The 26,190-nt window shown below is 38.0% G+C and overlaps 3 protein-coding genes across 3 annotated transcripts in view; 2 read left to right on the top strand and 1 right to left on the bottom strand.

The window, feature by feature from the left end:
• The window catches only part of LOC134854487 (glutathione S-transferase Y1-like), a 42,296-nt gene extending 26,427 nt beyond the window's left edge, over positions 1-15,869 (top strand). Inside the window, exon 3 of the mRNA XM_063870755.1 lies at positions 15,444-15,869. Within this exon, the coding sequence (XP_063726825.1) occupies positions 15,444-15,718 (275 nt within the window). The 3' untranslated portion in view covers positions 15,719-15,869. The remainder of the gene's footprint in view (positions 1-15,443) is intronic.
• LOC134853964 (AH receptor-interacting protein-like) overlaps positions 1-26,190 on the bottom strand; it is a 567,995-nt gene that overhangs the window by 301,370 nt on the left and 240,435 nt on the right. The gene's annotated exons all lie outside the window — the stretch shown is intronic.
• Positions 16,828-20,671, top strand: LOC134854689 (uncharacterized). Its single transcript, XM_063871044.1, has 3 exons — positions 16,828-17,015; positions 19,696-19,768; positions 20,420-20,671. Exons 1-3 carry the CDS (start codon positions 16,828-16,830, stop codon positions 20,669-20,671), a joined length of 513 nt encoding a protein of 170 aa, XP_063727114.1.

The raw sequence follows: 26,190 nt of genomic DNA, 5'->3' as shown, positions 1-26,190 counted from the left end.
CGAAATTCTCTTGTATGAAAAAAAGTGTTCACCATCCGTTATACGCAAGGCTAACCAGTTTTTGGGAATGAGTTTCTCAGGACTCCAGTTTCTAGATATTCTAAGTTTTCTGGGTGGAGCTACCAGTCTTGACAAATTCTTAAAAGCTTACGGATCAGAAGAGCAGAAAGGATTTTTCCCATATGAATGGTTTAATAGTCCTGAAAAATTGAACGAGACAAAACTACCCAGTATCGACGATTTCTACAGCAAACTCAAATGCATTAACGTTCTCGAAGTAGATTTTCTAGAATTTAGAAGACTCCAAGACCAGGGATATGGCTGTGAAGCAAGTTTGAAAAAAATGAAATTGAAACAGATACCAAAGACGAAAGAAGAGAATTACGCGGAGTTAGAAATCATTTGGCGACAGAAAAATATGCAAGTGTTCAAAGATTTCCTGGAATATTATAACAATAAAGATGTAGTACCGACTATGACAGCGATGCAGAGAATGGTAGCTTACTATCATTCGAAAAACATCGATATGCTTAAGCTTGGACTAACATTGCCTAATCTAGCAAATAATATCTTGCATTCCTCCACTGATGCAAAGTTTTTCCCCTTTGGTAAAGCCGACTCCTGGTATGATTCGTACATTCGACAAAATCTCACAGGTGATCCGTCAATAATTTTCACCAGATACGCCATAGCCGCAGAAACTCGGATAAGAGATAGTCAAAATATATGTAACGCAGTCATCGGCATAGATGCGAGTCAACTCTATCCATATTCGATGATGAAAGAGATGCCTACTGGTCCGTACTACATATGGGAGTACTCAAATGATTCGAATAAATATCATCGACAGAAGCCAACAAGAAGTATGTTTGAGCTCATGGTTTTCACATACTTACAAGAACAGAAACCGAACTGTCAAATAAAATCACAGTTCACTGCTCGTAGACAAAAACGGTTTGGACCTTTTTCAGTGGACGGGTATTGCCAGCATTGTGAAACTGCTTTTGAAGCGGATGGTTGCTTCTTCCACTTCTGTGCTTGCCAGGACCATAAACATCATTCGGAAGAAGAACTCAAAAGGGGACTCGTGCGTCGTGAAAGAACCGTGAAACGAAAGCAGTATCTGCAAAGCTTAGGTCTTCAAGTAGTTACTATCAGAGAATGTCAATGGTGGGAATGGGCTCGCAATAATCAATACGGAGTCGGAGTTTTCTTGAAAACACATTTTTCCTACAAAAAACCGATAACCGAGAAGGAGTTGACCGAAAAAATGTTTTGAGTTGCGGATGTTGAAATTGAGGTACCAGATCACTTGAAGTCGAAATTTTCTCAGTTTCCTCCAATATTCAAAAATTGTGAAGTTGGTCGCAATGATATAGGCGAGTTCATGAAAAGTTTTGCATCAGAGCAGGATCTATTGAAAAAACCGAGAAGAATGCTCATTTCTAGCATGATTTTATCGCGAGGACCAATAATTACTCCACTGTTACTGTTTTACCTGAAACATGGTCTGGTTTTGAAGAGAGTCCACTTCTTTATACAATACCAACCGAAACAGTGTTTCGAGACATTCGTTAATGGAGTAGTTGAAGCAAGACGACAAGGAGATCTTAATCCTGACTCTGCTGTTTGTGCCAATATTGAGAAAGTTGTTGGTAACAGTGCCTACGGATACCAAATCATGGATCGTTCCAGACATACTCGAACGAAGTATGTAATTGGATCATGTGTAAATACTTTGGTGAATGATAAGATGTTCAGAAAGTTTAACGAACTACCGAACGAACTTTATGAAGTTGAACTCGGTAAATTGAAAGTTGAACACAAAGAACCGATTATAGTGGGATTTTTCATCTTACAGTATGCAAAATTAGTAATGCTTGAACTCGTCTATAATTTTTTCGTGCCATTCTGCGATCCTGATAAATATGAGTTCATTGAACTGGATACGGACAGTTTATATCTTTCAATCAACGGAAGTGATCTCGAGGATATCATCAAACCCGAAATGAAAAGTAAATGGAATTTAATGAGGAGTAACGATTGTAGAGACAATTTCACTGCTAATTCAATTTCTAATTTTTTCCCTCGAAAGTGTTGTGAAAAACATAACAAGTATGATCAGAGAACTCCTGGTCTTTTCAAAGAGGAATTTCGATGCACGGAGATGGTTGCCTTATGCTCCAAAACGTACTGCTGTCTGGATGAAATTAGTAAAACATTAAACTGAGTTCAAAAGGTATAAACCAAACAGCCTTGTTAAACAACTCACCGATGCAGAAATATCGAAGTGTTTTAGTTGAGCAAGCAGAAATTGAGACTACAAACCGAGGATTCAGAGTGCAGAATCATGAAAAAGTGGTAACTTATGAACTGAAAAAGAAAGCTCTTTCATTTTTCTACCCGAAACGAGAAGTGCTAGCAGATGGATTTCATACATTACCTCTTAAAATTTAAACTTTCATATATCTCTGATTGCATTTGGTGTAAATTTTATCCTGAAAATCTTTTCTATAGATTCCGTTTTCAATCAATAAATTTTTATTGATGTTAATTTTTTTTCCTGTTCAAGATCTCTTCACGAAAACTGTTTATCGGCTAGTGAAACAAGAGCCAGGAGATTTTTTCATTGAGATTGGCGTTTTTAGTTTGAAAAATTTTAATTGTTCCCTAGTTGAAAACTTATTCGTTCATTGAACTCCAGCACTCTCATTTTCAAAAAAAACTAAAATATGACTTCAAAAAAAAGAAAACCCTAGTTTGATAGTTTAAATATAATTTTTTCATTTTCAATATGAAAGAATCGAGAAGGATTTTTGCTGTTCTTTTTTTTATTAAGTTTCAAAATAAATTTTTGCCTTAATTTTAATCTAATGAACCGTATCATATCGGATTTTTTTCGTTGCGAAAACTCGACTAAAAATATTTAAATTACTTTATAGGAGACGAAATTTAGCAAAACGAGTAAATGACTTTTTAAACTAAGACAATCAAAAATCTTAATACTATCATTCACTTCACTCAGTTTAAATATATGTTTTCAGTTAAATATATCATTTAAATATAAGAGGTCAGTTTTTGTAATGCTCTAGTTTTTGCTGCTCTTTTTTTCTTCTCCTGAGACCGTGTCCGCATCGGATGCACAATTTGACGTTTCCTTTTCTGCAGTTTTTGATCTTCCTGAGGAAGTATCGTTGTGGTTGTTCCTTCTTCAGTGGTTGTGGAGCACACCGGTCTCGTTTCCATGTCAATCATGTTTGTATGCACGAATTCTCGTTTTCCGAGAGCTATCTCAGCAGCTGCCAGCATGTATTCAAATGAGGTCCTTTTACGGAGTATTTGATCTCCCAAGTCGTTTTCGAATTTAGAGTTCTGAGGAAGTATCGTTGTGGTTGTTCCTTCTTCAGTGGTTGTGGAGCACACCGGTCTCGTTTCCATGTCAATCATGTTTATATGCACGAATTCTCGTTTTCCGAGAGCTATCTCAGCAGCTGCCAGCATCATTTTAAAGGAGAAGATCAAAAGAAGTTAAAGTTGAAATTTATTTAGCAAGCTTAGAGGCTGCTTAAGAAACTGGAAGTATGAGAGAGAATGAATTTGATTTTAATTTTAGAAAAGGAAGGAACAAGAACTTCCTCTATTGGCTAATTTATTTTTTTCCTTCCTTATTTTTAAATACATCAAAAAGGGAGCAGTGATACTGGATAAATAGTTCGATAAATAATTCAAGTGAAAACAATAATCTGATACAATTGTTTTCCCCTCGGTGATGTCATTAAGCTATCCACGCTAATTACCTATAAACAATTTACTCCCAAGGATGCCGGTTAAATACCCGATAAGTAATTCAAGTGAAAAAAATTAATCTGATAAGAGTTTGTTTCCCTCAGCGATGTCACAGAGTTATCCACTTAATTAACAATTGGATAAAATTTCCCCAATAATTCCGGTCACATACCCCAAAAATTAACGCAGGTGAAAAAATTAATCTGATCAGATCTTTATTACGACCCCCGAGAAAAAAAAGATTAGGCTAATTGAGTAACATAGTCACGCGACCTTGACAGGTTGACCTTTCTCCGAAAACAGGCATGACCTCTTGTTGCGCTATACTACTGACTTGCTTTTCGATGACGCATTTTCCGTTCCTGTTGAACCACTACGATAGAATCTGTGGTATAAGTTTGGTATAATATAGCTCTTTCAAGAGAATTAATTGAAATGATTTGCAGTGGAGTTGCCATCGTTGAAAATTTTGTATTGACTGATTTTGAGAGATTGAATAAAAAATGTGAGTAGATTTAGTTTGACCTACCACTTTAAGTTTTTTATTGCTGGTGGTCTAAGCTTTAGACCACCAGCAATAAGAAACTAAAAGTGGTAGGTCAAACTAAATCTACTCACTATTTTTATTCAATCTCTCAAAATCAGTCAATACAAAATTTTAAACCATGGCAACTCCACTGCAAATCATTTCAATTAATTCTCTTGAAAGAGCGATATTATACCAAACTTATACCAGAGATTCTATCGTAGTGATTCAACAGGAACGGAAAATGCGTCATCGAAAACCATATGATGTTACCCAATTATTTGCTAGATCAAATTGGTATCCTCATACAAAGCAGAAAACAGGTCTACGAGAGTTGTTGTGTGACTGAATCGTATCCTGCGCTGAAGCGCACAGATATTCAAGACCCTACTTGCCTTGATCGTTCACCGAGAAAAATACTGTTTAACTACGATTGCCAATCGATCCCCTTTTACGAAAATCAGGAAGGATCCATTAGAGATTTAGCAGAGCGAGAAAGCTACTGGAACATTGAGTCGATTGAATCACCAGATTCAACAGAGAAAAAAGATGAGGACCAGCAGACGCCCAAAACCCCAATAAAACCGGATATTTTTTCAATCACTCAACAGCAGCAGCAGCATACTTCTTCTACTTCTTCTTCCGGCAGTCAAAGTCCCACTGCACCAAACTTACTAGCTGAGACGCCGCCTATCAATGCTTGCTTTGCGCCGAAAAAACGCAAACTGCAATTTAGAGATCTCTGAAAACTCAAAAAAACTTTGTTTCCACCGAGAGTGCACCAGTTTGGGGGTTTATTATTTAGTTTGATAAGTTTTTTTTATTATTGTGGCTGAATCTTTGTTAACGTTTTATTTATGATTTTTTTCTAATTTAAAGTTTGCTTTGTGATTTTCAATCAATAGAAAGGAAATAAAAACAAAAGAAAAAATTAATAGAAGAAAAAAATCAAAATAATTTTAAAAAGTCGGCATTAAAGTCTAAAAGTATAAATTTTGATAAATTTCTCATCAAATCCAACTTAATTATATCAGTTTTCTTTATTGCTCATTTCGAAAAATCATGAAAGATAAACTGATTACTCTTCCTAAGATTTTATCTAATGATGTTAAAACATAAAAATGTTTTTGTTATGTTTTTTCATAATAGTTTTCAAAATATAAATATTAACACAGAAAAAGATAAAGAGAGAGAGAGAGAGAGAGAGAGAGAACTGACGATTCATAAACCCCATTAATATCCCTTTTGGGATATAGCTTTTTCAAAAGAAAGCTATTTATGGATGGGTCCAGCAATTCTGCCGGTTAATCAACCATAGTTATTTTTGGCTCTTTACACTCTGTTTTTTTTATGTCTCTCTCTAATATGTCTACAGCCTGGTGGGGTTAGCCAGGACTCTTAGGAGTAGACTTTAGAGAGTGTATGAGCCAGTATAAAGCATTATATATAAAAAAAATTATATGTCTATAACAGATTTCACGTTTAATAATACTCATTTTCAGGTTAAATGGTTAAAAAATTCAAAATATATTTTTTTTCTCTATTTTTCAACATGGGTTACACCCCTGTCCAATAAATCACGACAAATTGATTGGACCAGGTTTCATTGGATTTGGAGACAAAAAGTTTTTTTTTGTAATTTTTTTTCACTACAAGAATCTGTACTAAAAATGAAACATCTCAAATTTTTGACCCGACATTACAGTGGGGCAAGCGTTTCAGAGGTTCCTAATGAATAGCAATGCCGGGTAGTTATTGCCTACTGCACCAAACGGCTCTGCATCAATCTTTTGATGAACTATATGTGAACTTTGTCATAGAATACTAATTTATTTGAGAAATGAACAAAATTCTCAACTACCCTTTATCATTTTTGTCAGGTATGTTTTACTTGACTTGATTGGTGGGTCTTCCTTGCTTGACTTGATTGGTGGGTTACCATTTTGGTTGAAACAAAAAAACTTGGCAAAAAAATTCAAATATATTTTCAATATTTAGTCAAGTTGACTAAACAGGGAAGTTGATAATAGCAGTGGGTGTTAACATTCACACACTTTAGGTAAAGGAAATAACATTCCCGGATTGATCCCTTCATGGAATTGTCAGCTACTCTAACCACAAGTATTTATACTGTTAAATACAGTTGAGTCATTTACCCAAAATCGAATTGACCGTCATTTCATAAAACCATATAAAGCCCCAAAACTACAACCACTTCAAAGCCACTGTTGATTTTATGCTTCACCCACGTAATTGAGTTTAATTAATTGAATCTTGATCCAAATTTTGTTTTTGAAAAACTTTTCACTTCTCGCTTTTGCTTTGTCAAAATCAGCTTTGGTAAAACTTGAAAAATTTCTTGAAAAGAAATCTTCTTTCCTGAACACTCAATCTTGAACCAACAATGCCTAACTCAAGTGGAAAACAGACACCAGTAATTTGTTCGACCTGCTCGAAAGTCCTTAGTTCACCAAGGAACTTGAGACGACATGAACAAAATATCCACAAGATATTCGCAGCCCCACCGCCACCAACTAAATGTGACGAATGTCGAGAATCCTTCAGCTCGCTGGCGGAAGCTAGGGAGCATGTCGAGCTAGCTCACAACGTCTCAACTGATAGTCTTTGTATCTACTGTCATACAATCTTCCTCTCGGTTGAGAAGTTCCGGCAACATATGTCGAAAAACCATCAACTACCCATTTGGACTCCCGGAAATGAGGTGGGAACATCAACTGCTCCAACTGAATCTGCGTTTAGGGGAAAGTTCAGACGATACGAGTTGAGCGTTAGGGAGGATGAATTGGATCTGATGAATGTAATCATGCGAAACAAAGAGGAAATTGATGCGTTGATAGACGAAAGAGTGCAGGAAGGACCCTGTAAATTTCAACTGCATGTGGACGTGAGCGTGAGTATGATAAAGTTCTCGAGCGATACAAACGAAACTGGTGACAGGGAGTTACGCCACGAGAAGACAATGTTATATCTTAATTCTAAGATGATCAATGTCTTCTTCAATGGAATCGAGAAAGAGACATATTTGGAATTGATTGAGCATATGGTCAATGCCATCAACACGTTCGCTTCTCACGGTAGCGGTTGGATTGTGGAGCGCATTGAAAAGCTGGCTGTAAGTTTTGCAGCATTTTCTCCTATCCGTGCTGGCTCATACATTGACCTTCCCGATTCATTGAAACCGGTGAAACAGAGTTTCACCAACATTAAAACGAGAAACGATCAGAAGTGCTTTATATACTGCTTTGTGGCCGCGTACCATGATCGATATTCAGAGACCACAACTGCTCTTTATCCTGCTGCCCAAAGCTACCAACATCGAAACAAACTGAAAAATTACAAGCTCTCCCAAGAACATGTTGTGAAAATTGAAGGCTGGTACGAGATGCCAATGGGACTATATGATATTGACCGATTTGAACAATTTAACAACTGTCAAGTCAATGTATTCCGGTGAGCATTGATTTTTTTTTGACAAAATATTTGTTTAATCATGTATAACACATTACGTTCATCCAGAAACCCGAGCACTCAATTGTTTTTTTTTCATTAGGTACAAAGAAGGTGAATTGCTACCTTTCAGAGTGTCCAGCAAATACTCAAGTGATCTATGTGTTGACCTACTACTACTCAGCAACGGACAAACTCATCACTATGTGCTGATCACTGATTTGATGAGGATTGTGGAATATGTGCGTGGAAAACTACACCGAGACCGAAACCAAATTTGCCGCAAATGCTTCCATACATGTTCATCCATCGATACACTACAAAGGCACCAGGAAACGTGCTACCAAGACGAGGGAGTGGTAATCACTATGCCAAAACCGGGAAAGGACACTCATCGTTTCAAAAATTTAACTGCCCGCTGGTATGTACCGAGAGTTATTTACTTTGACCTCGAATCGCTACTACTACCCGTATACGGACCGCAACCCGACCCCAAAAAATCTAGCACCCAAACACTAGAGATTCATCAACCATGCGGTTACGCTCTGGCCGTTGTTGAATTTGGGAAGCGCGAAGTTTTAAAGTTTGAACTGAAGAGAGGAGAAAATGTTGAAGGAATTGATCGCCTCGCTCGAATCTTTGGCGAAACAAATATACCTCGAAAAACGAAAGTATTACACGTTCACTGGCACACCAAAGAAGCGCACACTTGTTGGATATGTGAAACCGAATTTGCTGACAATGACCAAGTTGTACTTGATCACTGTCACTATACCAACAAGTTCTTGGGGTGGGCGCATAACGAATGCAATATCAATCAAAAAACGGGATATAGCTTTTTCAAAAGAAAGCTATTTATGGATGGGTTAATCAACCATAGTTATTTTTGGCTCTTTACACTCTGTTTTTTTATGTCTCTCTCTAATATGTCTACAGCCTGGTGGGGTTAGCCAGGACTCTTAGGAGTAGACTTTAGAGAGTGTATGAGCCAGTATAAAGCATTATATATAAAAAAAATTATATGTCTATAACATATTTCACGTTTAATAATACTCATTTTCAGGTTAAAATGGTTAAAAAATTCAAAATATATGGGGCAAGCGTTTCAGAGGTTCCTAATGAATAGCAATGCCGGGTAGTTATTGCCTACTGCACCAAACGGCTCTGCATCAATCTTTTGATGAACTATATGTGAACTTTGTCATAGAATACTAATTTATTTGAGAAATGAACAAAATTCTCAACTACCCTTTATCATTTTTGTCAGGTATGTTTTACTTGACTTGATTGGTGGGTCTTCCTTGCTTGACTTGATTGGTGGGTTACCATTTTGGTTGAAACAAAAAAACTTGGCAAAAAAATTCAAATATATTTTCAATATTTAGTCAAGTTGACTAAACAGGGAAGTTGATAATAGCAGTGGGTGTTAACATTCACACACTTTAGGTAAAGGAAATAACATTCCCGGATTGATCCCTTCATGGAATTGTCAGCTACTCTAACCACAAGTATTTATACTGTTAAATACAGTTGAGTCATTTACCCAAAATCGAATTGACCGTCATTTCATAAAACCATATAAAGCCCCAAAACTACAACCACTTCAAAGCCACTGTTGATTTTATGCTTCACCCACGTAATTGAGTTTAATTAATTGAATCTTGATCCAAATTTTGTTTTTGAAAAACTTTTCACTTCTCGCTTTTGCTTTGTCAAAATCAGCTTTGGTAAAACTTGAAAAATTTCTTGAAAAGAAATCTTCTTTCCTGAACACTCAATCTTGAACCAACAATGCCTAACTCAAGTGGAAAACAGACACCAGTAATTTGTTCGACCTGCTCGAAAGTCCTTAGTTCACCAAGGAACTTGAGACGACATGAACAAAATATCCACAAGATATTCGCAGCCCCACCGCCACCAACTAAATGTGACGAATGTCGAGAATCCTTCAGCTCGCTGGCGGAAGCTAGGGAGCATGTCGAGCTAGCTCACAACGTCTCAACTGATAGTCTTTGTATCTACTGTCATACAATCTTCCTCTCGGTTGAGAAGTTCCGGCAACATATGTCGAAAAACCATCAACTACCCATTTGGACTCCCGGAAATGAGGTGGGAACATCAACTGCTCCAACTGAATCTGCGTTTAGGGGAAAGTTCAGACGATACGAGTTGAGCGTTAGGGAGGATGAATTGGATCTGATGAATGTAATCATGCGAAACAAAGAGGAAATTGATGCGTTGATAGACGAAAGAGTGCAGGAAGGACCCTGTAAATTTCAACTGCATGTGGACGTGAGCGTGAGTATGATAAAGTTCTCGAGCGATACAAACGAAACTGGTGACAGGGAGTTACGCCACGAGAAGACAATGTTATATCTTAATTCTAAGATGATCAATGTCTTCTTCAATGGAATCGAGAAAGAGACATATTTGGAATTGATTGAGCATATGGTCAATGCCATCAACACGTTCGCTTCTCACGGTAGCGGTTGGATTGTGGAGCGCATTGAAAAGCTGGCTGTAAGTTTTGCAGCATTTTCTCCTATCCGTGCTGGCTCATACATTGACCTTCCCGATTCATTGAAACCGGTGAAACAGAGTTTCACCAACATTAAAACGAGAAACGATCAGAAGTGCTTTATATACTGCTTTGTGGCCGCGTACCATGATCGATATTCAGAGACCACAACTGCTCTTTATCCTGCTGCCCAAAGCTACCAACATCGAAACAAACTGAAAAATTACAAGCTCTCCCAAGAACATGTTGTGACAATTGAAGGCTGGTACGAGATGCCAATGGGACTATATGATATTGACCGATTTGAACAATTTAACAACTGTCAAGTCAATGTATTCCGGTGAGCATTGATTTTTTTTGACAAAATATTTGTTTAATCATGTATAACACATTACGTTCATCCAGAAACCCGAGCACTCAATTGTTTTTTTTTCATTAGGTACAAAGAAGGTGAATTGCTACCTTTCAGAGTGTCCAGCAAATACTCAAGTGATCTATGTGTTGACCTACTACTACTCAGCAACGGACAAACTCATCACTATGTGCTGATCACTGATTTGATGAGGATTGTGGAATATGTGCGTGGAAAACTACACCGAGACCGAAACCAAATTTGCCGCAAATGCTTCCATACATGTTCATCCATCGATACACTACAAAGGCACCAGGAAACGTGCTACCAAGACGAGGGAGTGGTAATCACTATGCCAAAACCGGGAAAGGACACTCATCGTTTCAAAAATTTAACTGCCCGCTGGTATGTACCGAGAGTTATTTACTTTGACCTCGAATCGCTACTACTACCCGTATACGGACCGCAACCCGACCCCAAAAAATCTAGCACCCAAACACTAGAGATTCATCAACCATGCGGTTACGCTCTGGCCGTTGTTGAATTTGGGAAGCGCGAAGTTTTAAAGTTTGAACTGAAGAGAGGAGAAAATGTTGAAGGAATTGATCGCCTCGCTCGAATCTTTGGCGAAACAAATATACCTCGAAAAACGAAAGTATTACACGTTCACTGGCACACCAAAGAAGCGCACACTTGTTGGATATGTGAAACCGAATTTGCTGACAATGACCAAGTTGTACTTGATCACTGTCACTATACCAACAAGTTCTTGGGGTGGGCGCATAACGAATGCAATATCAATCAAAAAACGGCGAACTATATACCCGTAATAGCGCATAACTTGTCAAACTATGATCTGCATTTCATTATAAAAGCACTCTCAAACAGTAACCCCGAAAACATTTACTCAGTGATCCCTTCCACTGAGGAGAAGAATATATCACTCACTATGTCGGTCTATATCAAATCATACACCGATAAAAACGGAAAACTCAAAAAAGTGTATGAAAATCTACGTTTCATAGACTCCTTTAAATTCATGCTGTCCCCCCTTTAAAAACTCGTCGAATACTTGCCGGAAGAAAAATTTTTCCTACTGGAAAATTACTTTGAAGAACTTGGTTACTCAGCAGAACAGATAGCATTGCTAAAACATAAAGGTTTCTACCCGTATTCATACTATAGCAGTTTTGGAAAAATTTCGAGAAACCCGACTGCCACCTACAAAAATGTGGAGCAAAACTTTACAGGGAGGGGAAATAAGTTTTCGAAAAATCAGTACAACCATGCCATTAAAGTTTTCGCCGAAATGAAATGCGCATCACTAGGCGAGTACCATGATGTATACCTAGCAACGGACGTACTACTACTCGCTTCAGTATTCGAAGCCTTTCGTGAAGTTTGTTACAAAACGTACGGATTAGATTGTGCATGCTACTTCACGGCTAGTAACCTCTCGGGCGATACATTCTTAAAAGTCTGCAATGCAGACCTCAAGTTACTTACAGAAAGGGAGCATTTGAAAATGGTTCAAAAAAGGATACGGGGAGGGATGTCATCGATATATGCACGCCGTTTTTTTAAAGCCAACAACAAATACCTCGAAGACTACAATCCTGAAGAGCCCTCTAGCTATCTATTAAATATAGACGCTAACAATTTATACGGGGGTATTATGAAACACTGTCCCCTTCCCATCAAAGATTTCTCAATAGTTGAGGAAAGTCTCGAATATATTTTGCAAACCGACGATAAATCTGAGTGGGGATACATTTTGGAAAAGGATCTCAGTATACCTGAAGAACTTCAAGATTACTTTGCAGACTACCCGCTAGCCCCCTCACGTGAAGTTATCGGTACGGATAAACTAAGTAACGAGCAAATACAGATGTTATGGGAGATGGGGGTCACGTCGCTACCAAAGGTACCAAAACTGGTTCAAACATTAGATCCAAAGGAAGGCTACGTTCTGCACTACCTTACATTAAAACTCTACATAGAACTCGGCTTAAGAGTTACCAAATTGATTAAGGTCTTAAAATTTCGTCAAGGTAGATGGATGGAGCCCTTTGTCGATTTAAACACTCAATTGAGAATGTCAGCGCGCAACAAGCTTGAAGAGAACTTTTACAAGCTCATCGTAAATTCAGCATTCGGTAAAACTATGGAATCAAAACTAGGACGCAAAAAACTAGAAATTATTAGAAACGAAAGAGAATTGCTTCAAAAAACAGCTTTGAGCACGATGAAAAGCTTCCAGATAATCGACGAGGAAGTTGCTACTGTTTGTTTTGCTGTAACGAGTATTTTGTGGGACAAACCCATGATAATTGGTGCAAGTATTTTGGATTTGTCGAAAAAATTCATGTTTTACTTTCATTATCGGCAAATGAAAGCAAGCATGAACCTTGAACTGCTATACAGTGACACAGATTCGTTTATTTATGCGATAAAAATTGAAGACGTATACGCAGATCTGCAAAAACTGACCGATAGTTTTGATTTTTCCAACTACCCAAGCGATCACTTCTTATTCAGCAATGTGAATAAGAAGGTTGTATTGAAATTTAAGGACGAGGCGGCGGGAAAAATCATTGCAGAATTCATCGCGTTGAAACCAAAGCTCTACTCGTTGAAATATGCAGGTTAGTATTGAAAAAAAAGCACCTCTCCAAGTCCCCTCCATTTCTTTGCATTAAAGGTTCCATCCATTGGGGGTTTGGATCTTGTTGGGACCAAATTAATAACTTTTGTTGATCCCTGTCAATTTAATTAGACATAACTAGCCCTAAAAGGCTCTGATTCTTCATTTAAAAACTTAAAATGAAGAACCATTCATCATTTAAAATGTTTTAAACAAATACTCACCACAAACGCACTTTTGTAACTTTTGACAAGAACAATTTTAAAATTTTGACATGGAATGATTTTTTGATAATGACACGATTTGGAATTTTTATAATTTGGAATGAATTAAGATATTTAAACTTTTTGGAATTGAAAAAATTGGAATGTTATTAGATATTGAGTCTTCAAAATATTCAGATTTGGGAACCGTTTTCGTTATTAATACTAGAACTGGGCTTGCGAATTTTTATGGGCTTACAAAGCTAAAATATGTTTATGGGCTAATCTTTGTTCTTCATTTAGATTCAACTAGCAAGAGGAGTGCAAAAGGAGTAGTGCAACACTCCCAGCAGCAACTTACACACCAGAGGTTCAGGGAAACATTACTGAGTGGAAAAACCCTTCGTATATACAACTACTCAATAAAATCGAAAGCCCATACCAACATAACCATAGCGCAGAACCGAATTGCCCTTTCACCCTTCGATAGTAAGCGGTTCTTACTATTCGACGGGATAGCTACATTGCCCTTTGGACACAGGTCTACAGAAGAAAATGTGTTCTTCGAGGCCATTGCGGAAGAAAGCGAGTGGGCAAACTCACAGTTGACAAATACCCCGACTTATAGCAGCGAAAACAGTGAAAGCTGGCAATCACCGGAATTCCGGGTCCCAGATTGGGGCTTTCTTCAAGAAAGCTATACGGAGGAAGAGCTTCAAGAAGAAAGCGCAGCTAGCAGTTCAAGAGACCCTCCGCCTATCAATAACCCATTCATTCTAACAGAAGTGTCTGTTCGTTCTAGTCAAAAAAAAAGGAGAAAACTTGATAAAACTGATCAATAAATTTTTTCACTTGAAAATGTCGGCTAAATTGCCTTGTCACTTGGAATTACGGCTGTACATTTGTAAATATAAAACATTCAACAAACATTGTTTTAAGTTAAATAGACCGGCGCAAAAGAGACTGGTAATTGCAACTTACCCTTGAAGCAGGAGCGAACGATTGCGTATTTAGTTTTCCAAAGTAAGCTAATAGTAAGGCTAAAAGAATCAAAATGGTGCAAGTCGAAAATAAGGGAGACTTGGAAATAAGTTTGAAAATAAAATAAGAAAGAGAAACGAACAATAATTACCAAAAATTTTTAAAAGGAAATATGAATGGTACTTTATGTAAACTCATATTTATATGAACGAAAAGGATTAGCTTTTAGATAAAAATAAGCGAGAAAACCGCAGCCGGATATACCCATACTTATTTAGTGGTGGGAAAGTTTGGAAGGGATTAAATTTAACCACCGCGCGAAAATAAATACCAAAGTATTTTGTCTGTCGGGTGTCCTAAGAGAGGGGTCTTTTTATTTCGGGCAGGGTACTTTGGGGTCTTTAAAAAAGATGGGTCCTTTTGGACCCTACTTTTGGTAGGACCCCAAAAACCCCTACCGTCGAAAAGACCCCCCCCCCCCCTAAGGACACACGGCGGATTACAATACTACTGAAGTCTTTGATGATTAACTACTGTTGTAGAAGAAACAAAACGTTCTCATATGAATGCACAAATAAAACGGACAATTTTTCTTAACCTGTTTGAAAAACTGTTGCAATAAAAAACAAGAAAGGGATTTAAAGTTAGTTTGTTGAATAATCTGACATCCACAATTCGCCAGGGTGCTTTGATAGTTTTCCAACGGTACTTCGTCGCTTGTAATTTGCATGTAAAACTATGTTCAGAAAATATCTTAGGAGCTCGACAAAGGAGCAAAATACCTTCGAAATTCACGATATTTTGTCCACAATTTGGGCTCGGGATCTTTACTGTTATGTGGCCCAAAATGACCAAAACTTTGAATGAGCTATTACGTTTGAAATTGTAAGCTTCAGATTTCTTTCGCATTTGTCAATTTCATCCAATCAGAATGAAGCATCATGATCTAGGTTTCTATGTTTCAGGCGATAAATTCTCCCGTTTTGAGACATTCATGGTGAATCATGGGGCAGATTGGGTGTGTGGCCATCGAATCACAATAGCCGATTTCATCCTTTGGACTGTGCTGGATTACAACGTCACTCTGTATCCAGACATCCTGGATCCTTATCCCAATCTGAGGGCAGTTAAGTCTAGAATGGAGTCTGTTACTCAGGTCGCGGAGTATTTGAACAGTGAGAGGTTTTCGAGATTTCCAATTAACAGTCCGTATGCGAACTGGGGTGGCCAAAAAAAGTAGAAACTATTTTTCTTGATAAACATACCTGACCTAGTAAATGGAAATTATTGGTCTCAGTATTTGATCAATTAATTAAACCTGCTCGCTGTACTTAAATAAACTGACAAATAAAAGTTAACGTAAAACGCTATGTTTGTGGCCAATTAGTTATATAAAAACCCATGGAACTGCTATATCATTTTTTATCAGATGTTTGAAGATTTTGAAAATCCGATTCCATAAAATTCTCGATGTTTTCATCCCATTAGTTCGACACAATTCTGTGTCAAAATGTATTTGACAGATGCATTGGTTTAAACCTTGACAGGGGCGGATCTAGGATTTTCTCGAGCGGGGGGGGGCGGATTTTCAAAAAAATTTCCAAAATTTTGACGACCTTTTTTTTAGGTCGACCAAATTGATTTTTCGAGCTCTCCCAAAGCACTGTTTTGCCCCTATTTTTGCTAAATTTTCTGCGCCACAGGCAATTTTTTGAAAAAAAAACAGTCAAAAAAGCAGTTTTTGGGCACTTTTTGAAAAATTTTGACAAAAAAAATCGCGTTTTTTTTGGCGCGCGCTCCCGCTCAAAGTTAGTATATATTGGCGCCAAAGGCGCCTTTAGAAAAATTTTAGGGTCGGTCGGCCAAAAATGGATTTCTGAAAAAGTATCAAAGGGGGTACCCTTTGGGTCGGCCGGGGGTCGAATCCCTGAGGGGGGGGGGGGAAGCGTCCGCCCCCCCCCCCCCTAAATCCGCCCCTGAACCTTGATATTTCATGTTTTTTTTTAGTTATTTTTAGGTAAGGAAGAAGAAAATGTAGGAGTTTGCACAGACAAATCAATTTGTCCGTCTGACATCATAGTTTTTATCGTACTTGTGATCACACTTTTGACTTGAAGTATATTATAATGAATCTTAAAGACGAGAAGCGAGCTATTATTTTATGTCTATTGTTCTTTAAGTCACACAGTCAGAAGTATCTAACCCGGAAATCAATTATTTAAGGCCGAAGTAGAGCTTACTTAATCATGAGCCCATTAAGCTATGAGTACTTTACAATCACCTCACAAGATTGCTGGTCACCATCACAGCCAGATGCGCCACAAATTGTTTTTTTCTTCAGATTTTGTCATGCTTCTTGTTGCCATCCTGTTTCTTGCTCTCCTAAAGGAGTTCAAATCTACTCTTGTCAGTTTTGTGCTTCGCCTGTGGGACAGAAACTCGGCTGAACTGACGCAGAAACTGAGAGAATGCAGGGAAAAAGAAAGAGATTTGAGAAAGCTTTCCGAATCAATAAGCGCCCAACAGGAGTTTGCCAGGTTAAAAATCTAAATGTACTTGTTCAAGAATATTATGACAACCCGTGGAATAAACCAAAACATCGTTGGATCCGAAAACAATGTATTTGAAAACTCTATAGTTTCCAAAACTATTGATCACTCCGGTTGATGTACAAAGCTGGAACCGATGGGATATCGATTCCCAGTACTTAGTTTGAGAACTCCAAAAACAATGTTTTCCTTATGTATAAAAAATATGGAGATAAATTCTCTTAAGTAACTCTGTGAAAAGGGTGTCAGGACAAAAGATACCATACCAAAAGATCCCTTGTATAAAAATCGCCCATACCAAAAGATCCCTTGTATAAAAATCGCCCATACCATAAAATCCCATGCCAATTAAAAAGATCCCATGAATTATGAAAAAAAAATCATGATCAAAGTGTAAGCAGAAATAAATCTAGAGTAATGATACCTCAATTAGGTTCGCGCTAGTTGCTCGGCAACTAGTTCAACATATGAAGGAGACAGTTAGGAATCAATTAAATCCAGTAAACAGCCAGATAATCGCAGCTAGTTTGCAATTGGTGCAGGACGAAAAAGCAACCCAACTGTCTTTGCCCTCCCGGTCGGCGCTAACGCGAACTTTAAACAGAAGTAAACAAACGACATCCCTGCCCACTATTGCCACAGATGACCGTCATTTCGAAATACCCGATCGTTTTAAGCAGTTTTGTCTTTTTGATAGCGGAAAACAAGATACGGAGCGCATATTAATTTTTGGCGACCTTGAGAACCTCAATGCACTTAAATTGTACAACAAAACCTGGCTTGTAGACGGTACATTCAAAATTTGCCCCAGTCAGTTTTACCAGCTGTACACTGTACACATTCAGATTGGCGGGTTTTATCCACCTTGCGTCTACGCTCTGCTTAGCAATAAGCGCCTATCAACCTATAACAAATTCCTAACCGCACTCAAATCGCTTATCGGTGACGTAACCCCTGAAAGAATTTTGATCGACTTTGAAATTGCGGCTCTGAGTGCTTTTACCTCTCATTACGAAACTGACATTAAGGGATGCTATTTTCACCTCTGTCAGAGTTTTATGCGAAAAATATCCGAATTGGGCCTTAAAAAGACGTACGAATCAAACAGCGAGCTAGTCTTAGCGCTGAATATGATTCCTGCGCTTAGTTTTGTTCCGGAGTCAAAAGTGGAAATGGGGTTCGACCTAGTCATTGAGGAAATATGCAGTGTGGCAACCAAACTGGATATTTCACAAAACGATCTCGAAAAATTAGACGAGCTCACTGCTAATTTCCAAAAAACTTACATTAGAGGGGATTTGATTGGCCGAAAAACACTTTTTCCTATTTCTCTTTGGAACCATTATCAAAATGCTGTGTGTGGTCTAGCCCGAACCACAAATGCAGTTGAAGGGTGGCATCTAGGTGTAACCGCTTTGTTTCAAGGCAGCCATCCTTCAATACATACGTTTCTCGAAAAAATTCAACTGGATTCCTACAATCAAAAGTTCAACATTTTGAAGGCATCCAGCGGCACTATCAACTTATCCCGGAAGAAGTACCGTGATCTGAATGAAAAAGTTCAACAGATAACAAGTTCATACACAGACTCTAACTTATTGTCTTATATCCGTTCACTTGCCCATTTAACCTATTAAATTTTGTTATAGTTTTTGCCTAATTTTTCCTAAATTTAAAATTGTTTGATCAACTTTTTTATAGACGTCTCCTTGCACCCTCCCGGAGAACGCCGAAACGCAATACTACGACTCGCATTCGAAAATGCTGTTTCTAGCAATTTGATCCCAGAGCAATTGCTCTTATTGACGGGAGGCTAGGTTGGAGGTAGGGGCCTGACGGCCCTTTGAGTATTGCGCCTAGCGAAAAAAAATTGATCAAAATTGAGAATTGATATTTTTTATCAAATAGAACGGCAAGTGATTCGTAATGAAAATGATTTGAAAGCTTTAGAATTTTGCAAAAACTCAATTTCATTTTTGTACCGACTTGAATTGTCTGGAAAATCAGGCCATTTTTAGCAAAGTTGGTTTTGATTAATTGGAAATCCTTTTCAAGTTCAATTATAGTCTAAGCTGTTTTGAAGTTTGAGTTTCATTTTAAAGGCCAAGTGATTAGCAAGGTCATTCATGTTCGAAATTTGTGCAGCAAAATTTTTGCCGTTTCTTTGATTTTAACCGACGCTTTGTTTTTGCTTTGATCGATTAACCGCTTTATTTTCAATTCTCAGGTTCTTTGTTATTTTATTATGGTATCTTATGTCGTGGGCGATTTTAGAACGAGGTATCTTTTGGAATGGTATCTTATTGAATGGGATCTTCTCGTTTGGGATCTTAAGGTAAGGGATCTTTTGTCATGTAACCGTGAAAAGATAGCGATGATCGGATTACCTCAAGCTCCCAATTTTAACAGTTTTATTATCGAAAAAAAAATATTGAAATTTGAAATCTGCATTAAAACGTCTAATTATTGTTTTTGTAGTGTGTTTTTGATATAAACGAGTTATTGTTGTTTTGTCACAATTTATGAAGGCTCAATATCCACAATTAATTTCCTTGATTTTTTTCTCGATAATTAATTTTTTCTGCATAAAGTTTGAATCTGTAAGCAACTGTCGAATCTGTGTCATGTCTACAATTGAATTTTAATTTGTTTCTTTTTGATTCACTAGATGGGCGAGGAATGACAGGGCTCTGCAGAAGACCACAGATCAGAGACAACAGCTGGAATCCACACTCAATCAAGTCAGTTCGGCAGTCGAAGTTGTTTTTGATTATTATTTTTGTAAATGGTGAGGGCTGAATATTGGAGTTGCTTGATAATGTATATTGGTTAATGTATAAATCATCTAGATGCATAAATTATGACACTAAAAAGAATAGCGGGATACGGTGCGAGTACAGTATGTTTAGTCCACAGTTATCATTGCAAAAACATGATAAAATTTTGAAGTTATTTTTAAGTTTTCTAAGGATTGTTTCTTCTAAGTGAATGGACTTGCAGCCGATAAACCTACAGATTACAAATCTATTTTAAATTACATTAGCCAGCTGTTATTAATGAACTCTTCGCTCTTTGCTAAATTTGAGTCTGAGTAGCAAAAATTGGGCCAGTTTTTCTCGACACTAAGGAGAAACCTACCTGAAACTTCTCTTTTTGATTGGAATCCGTGCCACAACTGTTAGAGCTTTAGTATGATATCTTATGCAACCATCGTCGATTAAGGTTAAAATCACGACGACAAGAAAAATCGTTTCTAGATAATTTGCAGTGTTTTTTGACTAGTTTTTAACTTTTTTTGCTTCAATTTTTCTCATCAAATTCCAAATTATGTTCACAATCTAAATCAAAGCAGAATCTGATTATTATTTTTTAAATCCATTTGTTTGTTTTAGAAACAAACGAAGAATGGTATTGGAGTTAAACTCACAATCAACGCGTTGCTGTACGTAGTAACTGGAATCTTTCTTATCACCTTCAAATCAGCCGAAGTGATTCATCTTCCTAGTGAGGATACATTTTGGACACCTGTCCAGAGGATGGTGTCTTATCCATGTGAGTCTAACCTTGCAGTGAGTACCTGGATCGTCTATGCTTCGTCATGCTGTGGAGTTGCAACTTTGAGAAACACTTTGACTATTTATTAAACTTGAAGTTTTTTGCTGACTGTTTAATATAAACGATACAATATTTATACATGACAGCTTTTAATACGAGCAATTGGAATTCAAGTCCTCATTGCTGACAACGAATTGTTTGTAGAAGATAAAAAAAATCTTGGTTGTAGAAGATAAAAAAAACTAATTTTGGTGGAGCTGTAATGTCACGGAGCCATTCTATTTCTCAGCTAATGAAATGAACCATAAAGAACCCTACCTTTTTTTTCATTTTGCCTGGACCTACTGAATACAGGGGCTGTAATAAAGTAAATTATTTAAAGTAAAAATTAATCAAATAAATCTGCACATTTAAAGCCGAAGTTCTAAAAAATAAAACATTATAACAAAAAAGATTATCTCAAAATACAGCTACTAAAAAAGGTATTATTTTTTTTATTCGAAAACCAGATCCATGATTCGAAGTTTCATAGTTCCTACCTTTCTTGAAAGTGTGGGCAGAAACTGTAGGTTGTCCTTGCAATCGTAAAGTACACAAGCCAATTTATGTGTTATAATAAGATCGATTCAGTACTTTTTCCAACCGATGTCACATCTTTCTGTAGCCAAAATTTGTGTTCAATATCAGCGTCGGTGTACAAAATAGTTGTCATTCGGCGGTTTGATGGCAAAAGATAGATCAGATCCGCTTCCATAAAGCGCACGCAATCATTCTGACTGAAAGTGATTATTCAATGATATTTGAAACTTCAAATTTATATGGTTTCAATCACTTCAAACACTTTTCTTGGAACATCTACTGCAATCTTGATTGTTATTACCCTTGCGATAAGCAAGGGTATTGTAATCAGGCTCTAAACTTTTTCACCGTAAATAACTTAAGGCACAGATTTCGCACGTAAAATTGTTACACGTTTTTTTATGGAGAGGTGAATGTAGTACGAGCAGGGGCGGATTTAGGGGGGGGGGCGGGGGGGGCGGACGCCCCCCCCCCTCAGGGATTCGAACCCCTGCCAACCCAAAGGGTCCCCCCTTTGATACTTTTTAAGAAATCCATTTTTGGCCAACCGACCCTAAAATTTTTCTAAAGGCGCCTTCGGCGCCAATATATACTAATTTTGAGGGGGAGCGCGCGCCAAAAAAACGCGTTTTTTTTTGTCAAAATTTTCCAAAAAGTGCCCAAAAACGGCTTTTTTGACCTGTTTTTTCAAAAAATTGCCTGCGGCGCAGAAAATTTGACCACAACAGGGTCTTTTTACTGCTTTGGGAAAGCTCGGAAAATCAATCTGATCGACCTAAAAAAAAAAAAAAGGTCGTCAAAATTTTCGAAAATTTTTTGAAAATCCGCCCCCCCCTCGAGAAAATCCTAGATCAGCCCCTGAGTACGAGCATGTTAAGTGTCAGTTATGAGTTCTTTTAATAGTATTTTTTGTGCCGAAATTTTTCTGTATCTTTTTGGAGTGTCGGCTTTACTTCCGTCGGCTTATTTCCGATTGATTTTTTTTCAATTGCTTCTTGTTTTTTTTCTAAGAATGGACAAAGTCTTACAGTATGTTTTAAAAATCTTACAGTATGTTTTAAATATCGGTTATCGCTTTTTTACATTTTGCTTTGAAAACTAGTAGTTATTTCAATTGAAAAACAAGAACAAAACAAGCCTGAATTGTCTGCAAATCAGAATTTATTAAATTTAAACTTTTGTCAATTTTAATAAATTGCTGGACCAGTTGATTATTTGCAATGTCAAGTTGGTTTGCTGTCTGCAAAGTTTGCTAATGAATTTGTTGAGTTACTCCAACTTTGGTTAGTTTTAACAAAAAAGTATTGAAAAAACTTCTTCTGTTTTCTGTTCGCTAATGAAAAAAATTTTTTTTTCACTAATGTCTGGCTAATTTTGATCGATTTTCGGGTGTTGATCCGTTTTCAAGTGTTGTTCTTTGTAGATTCAGGGAGGTGGACTTAAAATTTTTTAATTTTATTTTTCCTATCATTTTTCTGGGCTCAAGACGTGTCTGCTCGAAAATTTGTTGGCTTAGTTGCCACAGCACAGATTTTTTTGAAACTGTTTTCTTGATTTTTTTTTGCTTCCACATAGTAGTTGAGAGTGCGAGTGTTGTTCATTCTAGTCTCAGGTGGGACTTAAAAGGTTAAATCAGTCAATTATCTATTTGGTTCATTTTTTCAACATTTTGTTTCGTTTAGGTCCACGTCTTATATTACTAGCAGAGTCTGCACATAGCTAGCCAATTTCTCTTCATTGTAGAACATCCGTAAATATTTCTCAAGGGTAAGAAATCATGGTCTGAGCCAAGACTCCTCCACTTGGTCCTTGTGCCTCGGAAGCACACACTGGAAGCACGGAGCACGGCAAACGACAGCCGGCACTTCACCCAGTTCATAGTTTTACTATAGGGTTTCTCCCACTTGGTAGATAATGCTTCTCCTATTCTCCGAAGGAAACTTGCAAATTCTGGAGCAAGCATCCCATCAACAGACACGACAAGAGGAGTGAAAGACATATGTCTTTCCTGATACGCGTCTGAATATTTTGTCTTTTTCTCAACCTCTGCTGAATGCAAAACACTCATGGGGCTTCTGTTCTGATAGGAGATGGCGTCGGTGTCAGAGACACGAAAATCAAAAGACGCTCCCCCCTGTCTAACATAAACTCCACGACAAAACAAATCTGCAATTAATGCGGGTGTCTCATCTTGCGGGTTGTATTCTCTAATAACAAGCTCTCTCTGTACATCCTTCCACACTAAAGAAGCTAAGTCGCCGACAGCATCCCTAATCTCATTGTGCCGTTAAGTTAAGAAACCACCTTTTTTTGCCATCTAACGCATGCCGTAGGGTGAATGGTGACTGGCAACCATCACAAAAAGTTGGCGAAGCGATCAAGTTTTTGTTATACCGGACACTCAATGCATCCCAGTACTTGTCAAATATGTGATGCGCTTCTTCAGCATATTGTTTATCGACAACCAGAAAACTTTTGGAAGGCTCTGGAAAGTAACCGAAGGCGGGACCTTCCTCAATCAATTTTTTGAGCCATATCTCCAATTTCTTGAGTTTTGGTATAGCCGCAGAATCATCAGCATACCAACTTTGTAACACATTGTTCGGATCCTTTAACTTCCGAATCAGGGGAAGGAGTGACACCATAGAAGAACATTGCCAGTGGGTCTCCCTGTGTGGTTCCTTCCCTACTGTATATCACTTCATCGGCGCCAGCAACGAAAAGCGACGCGAAGCCTCTGTAAGTATTGAAAAGAAATCTAGAACATTTAGGCCACAATATTCGAGCATTCCACAACGCTGTTTCACGATTGAACGAGTTGAAAGCATTTGATGCATCTATCAACAGCATGCCACAGCCATCTTCCTTGTTGTCATCAAAAACATCAGAGAACGCATGAATTGCACCTTCAACGCCAGCTTTCAGCCCACAAGCTAATTGATCAGTCGAACATGTTTCTTCAAGGTCAATTTTTGTGAACTCAGCCACTTTTTTGCAAATTATTCTCCGTAGACACTCGCCTATGCCAATAGGTCGCACGCCAGGACATTTATCAAGCGCAATCAATCTTCCAGAAACCAGTGCTCGCACTTTCGATCATGGTAAGATTTGATTGCACATTTTTGTGGCGAGAGTTGCAACTTCGTCTCTCAAGTGTGAACTGTGAGCCCCATGACGTAATTAAACCGTCTGCCAATGCTCAGAATCTGTTCCCGAAGCTCCCGAACTGCCCTGCAAAGAACGTGTCGTCTTTTCAATTGAAACAGAACTGATTATAACATCTTCAAAGTCGCGTAAAGCTGGCACTTGCAATCGCGAAGAGAGATGTGACTTGTGTGGCTCTGGATGCTTTGACTTCAAAGTCTCTAAAACGGTCACACCTTTCTTCACTTCTTGCATCGTATCAAGCACACCCCCGCTTGCTCTCTCCGAGAGCCACGGCATAGCACTTCTCACTTTGCCTTTCATCATAAATGAAGCAAACACTTTCGAGACATGTTTGTCGTCCAAATTATCTTGATTTATATGTTTGTTTTTGCCACATCTCACTGCTTCCGCCAACAACTTGTCGAATTTGTTTTCCTTCCAGTCTTCATTGCGCCGTCCAATAAGTGTTCGAATGTCTTTTGATGCTTTGATCATTGGATCTCTTTGTAACAAAACACGACTCATCGCCAGAACTCTTTCTGAAGTGGAATCAGCAGTTTTAGAAAGAAGCTTCAGTTCATGTGTCTGGAGGTCCACTTACTTCCTACCAATGTTACCATTAGGCAAAGTTTATAGTCTTTTTGGCAACCGTACACTTTTCACCCATTTTTCAGTCCAAATCGAATGATCAAGACAAGTTGATTTGTCAAGTGACGCACCGAATGCTTCCATCATTATGTCTTTGTCATGGCTTTCAAGATTCGGATCAGTTTCTGGTATCACACCTTCTATTTGCAGGTCTTGCATGGCGTGAGTTAATCCTGTGCGGCCATTGCTTGTCGGTGTAACATTAACGCGGTCATTGTTATCTTGTGATATTAACAAGTCTTCCACTTCAAACCCGCTGGTATTGGAAACACTGAGGTGCGAATCAGAATTATACTCCAGATAACTAGGCCGTTTGATAATTCTCTGAGTCCGCCTCATGATATCACGAGCGTTCCTCGAACCAAACTCGAACTCTTCCCGAGCAAGGGCCACTCTGCTCCAGAAACGAGTTCCTCTCCAAACACGAGTTCCAAGCACCCGCTCTGTACCAAACACACACGAGCTCCAAGCACCGGCTCTCCATACAACAAGAGCACCAATCCACAAATAAGTTGTACTCCGAACACGTGCTCTGCTCCAAACTCACGAGTTCAGCTCCAAACACGAGCTCTGATCCAAATACGAGCACTGCTTGAGATGAAATGTCCGCTCAGTTGTCGATGTTGCAGTGGTTGTTGTTTTTTCTTCTTGCTTAACAAGGCACGTGCATAACAATTGTACAACGAATCACAAGATTACACTCTGGTGGGACTTAAAATGGTTAAGAAATTTTAATGAAACCATATTTTTTCTGCTGCGTCGGCTTTTTTCCTCTATCGAGACGTTAAATGGCATCAACTTTCGGTATTGCCTTTATTCAATTCATTGTTCAAATTGTTGAAAAAATAACTTAAAGTTCTGTAGTAGTAATTTTAGCTATCAGGTTTTCCAATGTTCTGACAATATTTGTCGATACAGGCGATTCAAGAGATTTTTCAAGTTCTACTTGATGCCGCCGAATTGCATATTTACAATCACACCATTTTTTCGCAGGATCTTTTTTTGTTTTTCTTTTGGTTCCTTCCATCGAAAATCGGGAGAAACTTTGTTTTAGGTTTTTTCTTTTTGATTTGTTTTCCACTCAGTTTGAATTATTGTTTCAATCAATGAAAATGGGGAGGAACTTTGTATTTCATGTGTGTTAGTTTTTTAAAAGTTTACTCGCTAAATCTTAAACCACAAATAATCATCGAGGTGAGTTGGGTGATCTATCATTTAAAAATCCTTTCAGTCG

This window comes from Symsagittifera roscoffensis, chromosome 9 (genome assembly GCF_963678635.1).
Source record: "Symsagittifera roscoffensis chromosome 9, txSymRosc1.1, whole genome shotgun sequence".
Classification (NCBI taxonomy): Eukaryota; Metazoa; Xenacoelomorpha; order Acoela; family Convolutidae; genus Symsagittifera; species Symsagittifera roscoffensis.
This window is presented reverse-complemented; position numbering and strand designations above follow the sequence as displayed.

Excerpts from the sequence above, each read along its gene's own strand:
- LOC134854689 (XM_063871044.1), top strand. The coding sequence starts at position 16,828 with ATGCTTCTTGTTGCCATCCTGTTTCTTGCTCTCCTAAAGGAGTTCAAA. Across the intron at positions 17,016-19,695 it reads GCCCAACAGGAGTTTGCCAG|ATGGGCGAGGAATGACAGGG; the intron begins GTTAAAAATCTA and ends TTGATTCACTAG. Across the intron at positions 19,769-20,419 it reads TGGAATCCACACTCAATCAA|AAACAAACGAAGAATGGTAT; the intron begins GTCAGTTCGGCA and ends TGTTTGTTTTAG.